We start from the raw sequence: 12,616 nt of genomic DNA on the forward strand, positions 1-12,616 counted from the left end.
ATGTAGGGAGGGCCAGGAAGACTGGGCAGCAGCTTCCAGATGGAATGATGTTAGCAATGACCCAGGAACCCTGGCACTGTGGGTTGCCCACTAGACACTTGTACCTCAGCTACTCTGAGGCCTGCAGTAGCTTCAGGGATGACTTGCTCAGGAGCCAACTGCTCTGAAAACTCCAGGCAGCATACTTCCAGGACAAGGAGACAGATGAAGAACTGCAACTGAACAAGATGGTGGTAGTGTTTTGTTTTCAGTTGTTTTAACTTTTTTTTTTTAACCTCTAAGGCAAAGCAATACATAGAGAAACATCACAATCCTTAAGAACGCAAACCCATGCTACCATTTTTAAAACACACACCACCACTTAAAAACTTTTGAGTCGGAATGTTGTCAAATAAACACACATTCAAGTGTGAAGGAATGTCACATGTGACATTCAAAACCCTCCAGAATCGGACATCAGAAAAAAAGCACCACTTGTTTAACTTGAGAAAAACATTTTTGCCAACTTGATTTTGAAGCGAAATTTCTATGCAAGGCAAAAATTAGTTAGAAAAGGAAAGAAGAGATTTGCTTTTCTATCAAACTCATGATCACTGTTTTCAACTGTTGTTGGGTCAAAGTCATGCAGGCGGCTCTCTGCAAGCCTGAAGCCTTTATACCCCAGCAGTAATACAATGGCAGACCCCATGACCTGGGCAAGTGCTGCTTCTCAGAAGGCTGTTGGTTGGGCTCCAACTCCCAGGTGATGTACCAGTTGCTCCCACATCCTTGCCACCTTCCCCAACACATACAGAACAGCCCTCCCATCCCCACACCCCATGTCCTGCAATAGCTGCTTGCAAAGGCCCCACACTGGATCAGCTATCCTGTCCAGTTTTATAAGTGGCTCTTGAAAAATCAGTCACTCACTCCACTTTATTTGCACAGAATATGAGGACTTGACTCTAAACAATCTACTAAGAAGGAAAAGACAAAGGTTTTCTTAGCAGAAACTGCTGAATAGAGTAAGGGAAAAAAAATTACAGAACAGATTTAGAACCTTGGAAATTTAGCAGAATAAGATGATAGTCTATATGTATTTTTGGCTGCTCTACTACTTGCACTATACCTCTAGCCCTTATAGCCTCATTTTAGGACATCATATAAAAAAGTCAAGTTCAATAGAAAATTAAGTTTATTTCTGGATATACCACAATCAAACATATTCTGTATTTATTTAGAATACCATAATCAGTGCAAAAATAGATTTCTCTTCTCTTTTGTAGAAGTTAATACAATACTTTGTGCTAAAAACATGATATTTTAGCCAGGTTTTCAGGATTAACTTCTCAAAACAAATAAACAAAAATATATAGTTACACACATCAAATTTATCACACAAATATATATACAACAGCATAATTATAGTGCAGAAAAACAAAGTTCCCAAATGTAACAGGTAATTTACACAACATGTATTCTACTTTTTTTCAAGGGCTTCACCAATGAGTCGAACAGCAACACTTTTGCCCTCATCTGTCTGAATAATAAGCAATGCTTCAAATCTGCCTGCAGCCTCTGGTCTGAAGTGCACCGGGATATGGATGTAATGCCGGGCTCTGGGGAGAGAAGAAAATGGCAGCACATAATGTGACAGCAAGTCACCAGCCATGGCCTAAAGAATTAAATCATACTCCTCTGATATCTAATTTCTTTAATGCTATTATTTAATAAGAAATTAAAACAAAGAAGAGAAAATTCTAAAATTGGTATAGCTTGTGGCAGAGTACTTCCTAGAATGTATAAGATCCTGAGCACCACCAAGAGATGAATGAAAATACAATTGAATTGAAAATACAATGGCAACTGTATCCTTGGCTAGTCAATAAAAACAAAAAAAAATATGAAAATATGTGCTAAAGATATACTTACTGTACATGGAGCTTGCAATCTACCTGCTAATGTAGGGTGCTGTTTACTAAGAAAGAGCAAGAGAATACTCTAAGTACCAGGGCCTCATTCAATTCTGGCAGGTTTGGACTGGAAAGACTATTAAAACCATTTGATCCCTTCTGATTCTTAACAACAGTACACTTTTTCTCCAAAATGTACATGGAACTTTTATCAGAAGTTTTCTACAGAGGCTCATTTGTTTGGCAGAGAGGAAGGCCAGTAGCGGGCCTGTGGTGTGCCACTTCAGAAATGATTTGACTGTGGCCACCTAGCATGTTGCTTTCCTGGGCACCACTTGCTGGGCAGTGCTACACTGGAAGTGTAGCACCAATTCCTCTCTGACTCTTTTTTTTTTTTAATTTAATTTAATTTTATTTGTTCATACTGTACAGAGGGGTTACAATTACATGGGCAGGATAATGCATACATTTCTTATCAAGCATTGCAGCCTCCTCCTTTGTTTACCCTTCACATCCCTTCCCTACCTCCCCCCTACCCCCTCTCTCTGACTCTTGAGTGCTGCTCTGAGCAGTGTCACCCTTTACACTAGAAAGCTGGCCGGCCCAATGGGAAATAAAACAAAACAAGAAGTAGAGGAGGTACTAGAAGAGAAGGAAGAAGATGAGGTGGTGGAAAAAAATCAAGTTGTAATGGGCAAAGTGGAATACCTCCTAAAGTGGAAGGTTTCTCAGATAAGAGCAACAGATGGGAGCCAGAAGAGAACCTGCACTGCTCCAACCTCACTGCTGCATTTCTGCAGTCACAGAAAGCAGCACATCAGACAGATAAATCAGAGGGAGGGGCAAACGTAGAGCAGATGCTGATTCTGAAGATAAAGGAGAGAAAGGAAAACCAAAGAAAAAGAAAAAAAGAGTCAGAAAACCACAAGGCTTTGCCCAGGGGTTGGGAGCCTGAGCCTGAGCTACAGACCCCAACAGAGAGCTCATGTCCCTGATGAAATGAAAAAACGAGTAAGGCTGATCTAGTCCCTGCCAAGGAAGCCAATGTTAAGTGCTCACAGTTGTCATATCCTTCTATGACTAAATGCTGAAATAGCATTCTTACCCCTTGGAAGATGACACCAAAAAAGACAAGGGTTAACTCTCCAAAGCACCAGCTCCTGTCACCTCTGACTGTGGTTTCAAGTGGGGAGAAAGGAGTTCTACTTCTGATACCATAAATGTGGCTTGTGAAAAGGTTCCTTGAAAAGCTGGTATAGTTTCTATGCCTTCCAAGTACTTTACAGCCATTCCATACTATGTAGTTGGCACACTCATCACAAGTGGAGGGGGAAGGGTTATGTGTTTCAAGGCAACCCACTCCGTAGTTTGCTGAGAAAGGCAAAGGGGAAGGACAGAACTTGCAAAAGTGTGTGTGTGTGTGTGTGTGTGTGTGTGTGTGTGTGTGTGTGTGTGTGTGTGTGTGTGTGTGTGTGTGTGTGTGTGTGTGTGTGTGTGTGTGTGTGTGTGTGTGTGTGTGTGTGTGTGTGTGTGTGTGTGTGGTGTGTGTGTGTGTGTTCAAAGAGCATCTCCACAAGCCACAGCCTTCTTCCCAATAGTGTCAACCACATTTCTGTATGTGTGTAGTTTTTGGCTGTTATAGGTGTATTATTTGGAGTGGAGGAATTGGACAGGGAGGAAGGGAGATGGGTAGGATTTTGGCTTAAATTTTTGGTTTAAATTTGAGCACTGATTGGGGAAATGGTGAAACAATAGTTTGGTTCTGTATTCAGATTAGCTTTCAAAAAATACCACTGGCACCATAAATGAAGACTGTGAAAGACTGCTTAAAAGCAGTGAAGGACTGTGAATGAGGTATTCCCCGACTCAGCTTCATATTACTCATGAGGCTACAAAGCTGCTACTCTGGAGATGGCAAATGAATTGAAGGGGGGTCTTTCATTGAAGAGTATACACAGGCAGACCATTCTGATGTCTTAAAGGTGCTAAATCTTGAAATTAAACAAAAGACCCTTCTCCCCCCCCGCCCCGAATTGTTATCAATCTGTCCACTTAAGCTACTCTCTTGATTTTGGGAGTGCTGAGGGAGTGAGTGTTCATGCTCTTAGGGTAAAGCCTTGCAATTTGTTTTTTGAACTCTGAGACCATTAGTGTCAGGATTCAGTCACAGCACAAATTTCATGGAGTCACTTCAAGGGTTTAATTATTCCAAAAACCACTTGTCTCAGGAGATTGATTTTCATACTGGGGCAGTGCTTTCCTTAAAAAGATATAAAACAATATTAAGAATTAACACCTACCCCAAATGTCCATTTGTTTTGGTCTTTTTTTTTTTTTGAGACAAGGTCTTGATATATAGCTTAGGCTGGCCTTGAACTCTCAATTCTGCTGCCTCAGCCTTCCAAATGCTGAGATTATAGGCGTATACCACATCCAGCTAAAATTGCTCTAACTAAAATCATGAGCTCCATGGATTCTTGACATCTTGCATCTAGATCTACACCATAAAATCTTTCTAGGCATATATGTTAGTCATCTGTGAAAATTCTAACTATAAACTTCATACTATGCTGTCAGTCTTTGTCTTAATAAAATTGTAGATTAAAAAAAAATTCTAGTCGGGCACTGGTGGCTCACGCCTGTCATCCTAGCTACTCAGGATTATGGTTCAAAGCCAGCCCGGGCAGGAATGTCTGTGAGACTCATCTCCAACTAACCACCAGAAAACCGGAAGTGGCACTGTGGCTCAAGTGGGAGAGCTCTAGTCTTGAGCTGAAGAGCTCAGGGACAGCGCCCAGGCCCAGAGTTCCGACCAAAAAAAAAAAAAAAACATTCTAAAAAGTTCATTTTCAGATTATGTAGAGACAGGCAATTAAGTATCCTGTATTTAAAAGTAGTAAGTTTGTTTTTATCCATAAATTATGTCTCCAAAGGAGACCTGTATGGCTATGGTGAAAGAAAGATCTTTGTACACTTTATATATAGCCTATGTGACATCATTAATGTTCGGTCTTAATTGCTTTTATGTGGAATTTTAAAGAATTGAGACTTTTCCACATGGGGAAGCACTCCAGCCCTCAGTCTCTTCTCAGCCACACATCTGGAAGTATGGTCATTAGAATTTCTGCACACTGCTGTCCTATGTGGTCCCTGATGAAATCCAGTATATAATATTAGCTTTTAGATGCAATGCAGCATGTTGGGCTAATGATTTTTTTTAACATAGTATTTCAAAGATGCTTTCTTGGACATATCTGTTAGCTAGCATAGATCTAGATCTTCAGCTATAGCAGAATATATGGTATTCCTCCATGTCCTGGGCTTAATTCCAGGATCCTGTGGACACTGAAACTGTGGATGCTTAAGTACCTTATCTAGAATGGCACAGTATCTGTAAATAGCCTATGCACATCCTCCACATACGTTAAAATCAGCCCTAATTATTAATACTAATTATAATACCTAACAACATGTTACATAAACAGTTGTACTGCATTTGCTTAGGGAATTAATGAGGGAAAAATATCAGTTGTTTAGTATACATGTAATTCTTTTTTGCTGAATATTTCAATTGATGGTAGGTAATGCAGAACTCATGAATACAGAAGACTTGAATACATAGTCTAATTTATATAGCAAACATGTCTATCTTATCTGTCCTATCTATCTATCTATCTATCTATCTATCTATCTATCTATCTATCTATCTATCTATCTATCTACCTATCCATTCATTTTTGAGTGCAGTGGATCAAATCCAGGACCTGTGCACACTAGACACTCATTCTCTCAATGAGATACATTCCTAGCCCCTGTATTTTTTATTTAAAGCCTTGGGGTTTTTTTCCTCAAAATACCCTGTACTTTTCCATGTCAACGCTAATATATCTTAAAGAAAAAAAAGAAAAAGAAACCTGCTCATGGCATTAACAACAATGTTCTCTTTTATGTTAACATTTCAATACTCAAGAATTTGCCAACCTAAAAAACTCTTATTAGGGCTGGGAAGGTGGCTCAGTGGTAGAGCACTTGCCTTGCATGCCTGAGGCCCTGGGTTCGATTCCTCAGCACCACATAAGCAAAAAGAAAAAAGCTGGAAGTAGCGTTGTGGCTCAAGTGGTAGAGTGCTAGCCTTGAGCTGAAGAGCTGAGGGATAGCGCCCAGGCCTAGAGTTCAGGCCCCACGACTGGACCCCCCCCCAAAAAAAAAAATTTAAAAAAAAGCTATTATTAATTAGCATAAATAACAAAATATCCCCAAATAAATCTGGGACCCTATTCCTTTCCTGTTTTTTTTGTTTTTTTTGTTGTTGTTGTTTCTGTCAGTCGTGGGGCCTGAACTTTGGGCCTGGGTGCTGTCCCTCAGCTCTTCAGCTCAAGGATAGCACTCTACCACTTGAGCCACAGCATCACTTCTGGATTTTTCTGCTTATGTGGTGCTGAAGAATAGAATCCAGGGCCTCGTGCATGCAAGATAAGCCACCTTCCCAGCCCCCTGTTTTTTGTTTTTGTTTTTTGGGTTTTTTTAGGTCTGAGACCAGAATTCAAAGTTGGTACCTGCACTTTTGCTCACTAGCTAGCACTCTACCAACTGGGTTACACCTCCAACCCCATCCATTACACCTTCCTACTTCTACCATTAATGCTTCTAAAAGAAGCAGAACTTGATCACACTTTTTTCTGAGGGTTAGGATAAGGATTAGAGCTAATAATAGAAGTGACCATTATTAATAAAATTCAATACAGAATATAGTATTGCTCTATATCCCAACAAAGTGTTTAAAATTGTTATCCTTTCAATATGAAATGTCTTCTACAGGGCTCATATGTTGAAGGCTGGGCCCCAGCTGAATCTAATCATGGAGAAGTGATTAAATATGAGGACTCTGATCAAATCAATGCATGAATCCTCTAATACATTCATAATTTGATATCATTATATCATGTAGGTGGCCATATTTGGAGGAGGTGGGCCACTAGGGGCAGGCCTCTGAAGGATGTATCTTGTTTCCTGCTTTCTTTTCTCTCTGCTTCCTGGCTGCCATAAGGTGAGCACCTTTGCTCTGCCAGGCCCCCATGTTGCCATGTTTTTCTTTACCTCAGGCCCACAGTCATGGAGCCGGCTGAAACTTCAACTCTGAGCCCAAAAGAAGCTTTCCTCCCTTGAGCTGTTTACTCAGTATTCTATCACAGTGATGAGAAAGCTTAACTAATATAAAAAGGTATTGTGACAAATCGCCTGTTCCAAGATTACATTCTATTTTGAATACACTAATAACAAACCTAGAAATTCAATCAACTAGAACTTTCCCTCTCTAAATTTAAAAGGAGCCCCTTTTTATTAAAAAAACATTAGTACATCAAGGTATCACCATGATCCAAAATGGGAAACAACACAAATATTTGGTTCCTAAGTGTCAGAACAGGTTAAGTTGCTGCTTAGCTGCAGCTTCTGCTAGAACTAACCTTCCCTCTGAAACCACACAGCAGGATCTGCCAGCTTAGAAGTGTGCCAAGACTAAGCAACTCCTCTAGAGCAAGGACACAAAGGCACAACAAAGTGGTGACCTTACTTCAGTAGGAAATAGTATAGTGTATAATGACAAAGGTTAAAAAAAAAAAAGTAAACACAAATTCTTTTTAAAAATATACAAAAAAGAGATAAGCAATTAGTGTCCTCCCAAAGAACTTTTACCCTATTGCTTTATTTATAAATCTGTACTTTTAAGGGAGCTAAATACCCTCAGCATACATATTTGTGCTTACCTACCTCTATATAAGGCAAAGCCCCTGTGACTTCTGGGAAACTCTTCTGCCTCTTGCTGTTACAGTCAGCAAGGGAAATGCTTTTCATGTGTTGATGCTGGAACTTGAAAGTGCAGCCCCAGCAAGCCTCTAATAGCCTTGGCAAAGGTACACTGTGTAAGGTAATTATTACTTCGTATACCCTATGGATGACCACAGTCACATTATTATGCTGAAGTGTTCTTAATGGTGTCAGTGAGCAGACTGGAAATTACTTCCTCAGGGTTCTAAAAACTGAGATTTTGTTCCACTTGCCAAAGCAAGGGAACTGTTTCTCTCAATCACCAATTACAGTTTATGAGCTCCTTTGTCCAAAGTCAAAGTTTCTTAATAGTTGGGACAAACATAAAAGCACTCAGTTCAATAGTGAGACCAAGCACCTACTACTTCAGTGTTCGGAACACTTTCCAGCAAGGTTAGTGCAGCAGCTGGCTGGCTTCTCCTGCGGATTCTCCTTGGCTCTGAATAAGCCAGCCTCTGTCCTTTATTTCACATGATATTTATTATCTATATGAGGTCAGTGGATGTGGCATGACAGAAGTCTTCTATGTCCTAGAATTAGACTTAGTGCTTTACACACAAATTTTCTTTTTCATTTTTTTCTTACTGGCTTTTTTGTTCATGATGGTACTTTATCACTCAAGCCACTCTACTTCTGCTTTTTGCTTGTTTTTTGGAGTCAAGAGTATCTCAGACTTGTCTGTCTATGATGGCTTTGAACAACTCTCCAATCTCAGCCTCCTGAGGAGATAAGGTTTTAGCAACTAGCAACTTATTTATATACTATTTATGTACAAATAGCTTCTTATTTATATTTTATCAAATTTACTGTGAGTTGCTACTGTTAAAACCAAAGATGGAATTATTATGAATTATTTACTCTATTGTTACATAAGAATAGTGCCAACTGATGCTTTCTGGAAACTGAGATCAGAATGACCTAATGAAGTAGAAAATTATCTCATTTAAGTTTGTCTTTGGAGTATAAAAGTTTTAAAAGATTTAGCCAAGCACTGGTAGGTAGCTTGTGCCTAAAATCCTCAGGAGACTGCGATCTGAAGATCCTGGTTCAAAGCCAGCCCACACAGGAAAGTCCATGAAACTCTTATCTTCAATTAACCACCAAAAGGCCAAAGTGGAGCTGTGGCACTAACCTTAAGCAAAAGAAGCTCAAGGATAGTGCCCAAGCCTTGAGTTCAAACTTTAGAATCAGCACACAGACATAAAACAAGTTGTAACCAATTTAAATATAAGAGTACAAACAGTCTGTATCTTTTGCTGTCATTTAAAATGCTATCCAAGGTTTACTTAATTTAAAAATATTTTCTCATGTTTCTAAAATGTAGGCTTACACCTTAAATTTTCCTAGCACTGGGATGAAAAGTCAACAGTTCGCCTCAACAAAACTGGATACTTTTATATAAAGCAGGATAAAATGAACACATTTTTCCCCCCTTTGAATTGTTTTAGAGACAGGGTCTCAGTAGTCCTTTGAACTTGTGATCCTTGAACTTGTGACTACATAAAGTCTCATTGTATAGTCCTGACTAGCTTGAGTATGTAACAATGGATACTATTATATTAAGTGGGGTCATAATGAACACTTACTTTACTTTAAATTGTTTCTAAGACAGGGTCTCACTGTGTAGTCCAGACTGGCCTTGAACTTGAGAGAGAAAGAGAGACCCCCATCTCTCAAGTGCTAGTGGTGCAAGTTTATGCCACTATCCCTAGCTATGTTTGGAAAACAAGATAAAATCAAGCAAAATGCCATTTCATTGATATCACATGAATTTCTCATCATGCATGTGAATAGTATTGTCACAACCTACATGAAAAGTAGCAAAACCACCAGGCAGTTTGACATATCTTGCTTAAAATTAACATGATGATGGGGCTGGGAAGGTGGCTCAGTGGTAGAGCGCTTGCCTTGCATGCATGAAGTCCTGGGTTCGATTCCTCAGCACCACATAAGCAAAAAGAAAAAAGCCGGAAGTGATGATGTGGTTCAAGTGGTAGAGCGCTAACCTTGAGCTGGAGAGCTGAGGGACAGTGCCCAGGCCTAAAGTTCAGGCCTCACGACTGGACCCAAAAAAAAAATTGACATGATGAAAAATTTAGATTAATAGGAAAATAATCTGATATTTTAATCATCAATTTAGTTAATGTTGTGGCTTACACCTATCCCTGTCCTCCTTACCCCCACATAAAAGATAACTGTCTGAACCAAGAAGCAGCCCTTACCAGATATCAAAACTCATAACATCTTGATCATGATTTTTCTAGGTGCCAGAATTGTGTGAAATGGATTTCTGTTGTTTTTTGAGCCACCTGGTCTATAGTATCTGTTCTAGCAGCTGGGATAGATTGAGATGCTACAGAAGGATCACCTTTTATACTTATGTCATTTCATTTAGCTGGTCCCATTCCCACTCTTGACCTCTGAATAGATACCTCGTCTTGTAACATTACAATGGGCAACACTTAGGCATCTTCTGGAAAGGATCAAGAAAGTTGAGTTGTCAGTGACTGATGCCTGTAATCCTGGCTGTTAAATTATCATTAACTCCTGGTAGGTTTTGAACACCTCATTGTCTAGCTATAAAATAAAAACAATGACAATTTAACAATTTAACAGATTTTTTTGGGGGGTCCGTCCTGGAGCTTGAACTCTGGGCCTGGGCGCTGTCCCTCTCTCAGCTCTTCAGCTCAAGGCTAGCACTCTACCACTGGAGACACAGCACCACTTCCAGTTTTCTGAGTGGTTTATTGGAGATAAGAGTCTCATAGCCTTTCCTGCTTGGGATGGCTTTGAACTGCAATCCTCAAATCTCACCCTCTTGAGTAGCTAGGATTACAGGAATGAGCCACGCCCGGCATAACCAGATACTTTTAATATTGGCTCCTTACCAAAACTAGATGAGGTACATATAAGTAATGTTTTTGTTTTTCAAAGTTGATAATAGGCTCTTCAAAAGATTTTTTTGTGTCCATCCTGGCAGTTCAACTCAGGGCTTGTCTTCAAACTTTTTAGCTAAAGGCTAGTGCTCTACCACTTGAGCCACAACTCAAAAAAAAAAAAAAAAAAAAAGCCTTTTTTTATTTTGCCAGTCCTGGGGCATGAACACAAGGCCTGGACACTGTCCCTAAGCTTCTTTTGCTCAACACTAGCACTTTATAACTTGAGCCACAGAGCCACTTCTAGCTTTCTCTGTTTATATGGTACTGAGGAATTGAACCCAAGGCTTCATGCATGCTAGGCAAGCACTGTGGACTGACCTAGCCATTGCATGCAGTAGATCCATGAAGGTTCTGGTTTACAAACCAGTGCTGCTAAACAGAAAAACAAGCCAAAGAATTCTGGTTCTGATGAGGGTCAGGAGCTAGTCTGAGACTGAATTAATAAGGCAGACATTACAACATTTGAATTAAGATAATAACATTAGGCTGGGAAGGTGGCTCAGTGGTAGAACACTTGTCTTGAATGCATGAGGACCTGGGTTCAATTCCTCAGCAAAAAGAAAAAAGCTGGAAGTGGCGCTGTGGCTCAAGTGGTAGAGCGCTAGCCTTGAGCTGAAGAGCTGAGGGACAGCGCCCAGGCCCAGAGTTCAGGCCCCACTACCGGACCCCCCCCCAAAAAAAAAAAGATAATAACATTAATTAAAATACTTGATGACAATTCATTCTACTCATAACCTGACTTATGGAATTGTAACTCTGTTGTACAATAAAAGAAAAAGAATAAGATGACAAAAAAAACAGGATACTTTACTCAATATCTATTATATTTAATTACTAAAAATATTTACAACAATTAGAAACTTAAATGGGTTCTTTGTGAACAAACTAAGTGCCTCTGCATTTTAGTACCATCTAACTACCACCTTACATACTAGAGCAAGTCAATTAGAGCAATACCTATAGAGACTCATAGACTCAAAGCACAGAAGCTAAGAGAACTCGGATTTGGTGTTTTCTTTTTTTTTAATCTATTCTTCTATGTAGGTGTGGAGGAGATTAAAAGAAAAAGCACGGATATGAAATGTGATATTTTGGGGTGGGAATGTTATTATCTGAAATAGAGAATTCATGAGAAAGAGCCTTGAATTCAGTTGGGTGAACTGAGCTTAAGAAGTGTTAATAGGGGGGATGGGGGGGGAGGATGGGAAGGGATGGGAAGGGGAAACAAAGGAGGAGGCTACAATGCTTGCTAAGAAATGTACTCATTATCTTGCCCATGTAATTGTAACCCCTCTGTATAGTATTTTCACAATTTAAAAAAAAAAGTGTTAATAGGGCTGGGAATGTGGCTCTGTGGAAGAGTACTTGCCTGAATGAGGCCCTGGCTAGTGGTAGAGCACTAGCCTTGAGCTGAAGAGTTGAGGGACAGCACCTAAGCCCAGAGAGAGAGAGAGAGAGAGAGAGAGAGAGAGAGAGAGAGAGAGAGAGAGAGAGAGAGAGAGAGAGAGAGAGAGAGAGAGAGAGAGAGAGAGAGAGAGAAGGAAGGAAGGAAGGAAGGAAGGAAGGAAGGGAGGAAGAGAGGAAGAGAGGAAGAGAGGAAGGAAGGAAGGAAATGTGATATTTCATAAAATTTTTAGTACTGATGAATCCTTCTTGAAAAGGTCATCTGAAGGACAGATTTGGTAATGAAGAAGATGCAAACATCTGCTGGTCTTCCTACCTCTGTTCACATGTCTTTTATATGTTCCTCTATATAATTCAAAGCTCTTAGAAGCAGTAGATCTCTATTTTTGCTAAAGAGAAAACTGATCCTCAGAGGGATTTGAAACTATGATAATCTTCAACATACATTATACATTCATTGTTGACTTTGCAGAACTGAAATCTATAGCTTGCACCTTTAGGTCAGTCCCCTGGGAGTAAAAGGAAGGGTTTAGACAACAAATATATAACAATACA

General features: G+C 39.8%; 1 protein-coding gene across 1 annotated transcript in view; it reads right to left on the reverse strand.

Annotated features, from left to right (window-relative positions):
- Nucleotides 1–1,206: 1,206 nt before the first annotated feature.
- Nucleotides 1,207–12,616, reverse strand: part of Cep192 (centrosomal protein 192) — a 153,271-nt gene continuing 141,861 nt past the window's right edge. Inside the window, exon 55 of the mRNA XM_070028853.1 lies at nucleotides 1,207–1,598. Within this exon, the coding sequence (XP_069884954.1) occupies nucleotides 1,460–1,598 (139 nt within the window). The 3' untranslated portion in view covers nucleotides 1,207–1,459. The remainder of the gene's footprint in view (nucleotides 1,599–12,616) is intronic.

Source organism: Dipodomys merriami, unplaced genomic scaffold (genome assembly GCF_024711535.1).
Source record: "Dipodomys merriami isolate MVZ:Mamm:240054 unplaced genomic scaffold, mDipMer1.0.p SCAF_2, whole genome shotgun sequence".
In the NCBI taxonomy this organism is placed as follows: Eukaryota; Metazoa; Chordata; class Mammalia; order Rodentia; family Heteromyidae; genus Dipodomys; species Dipodomys merriami.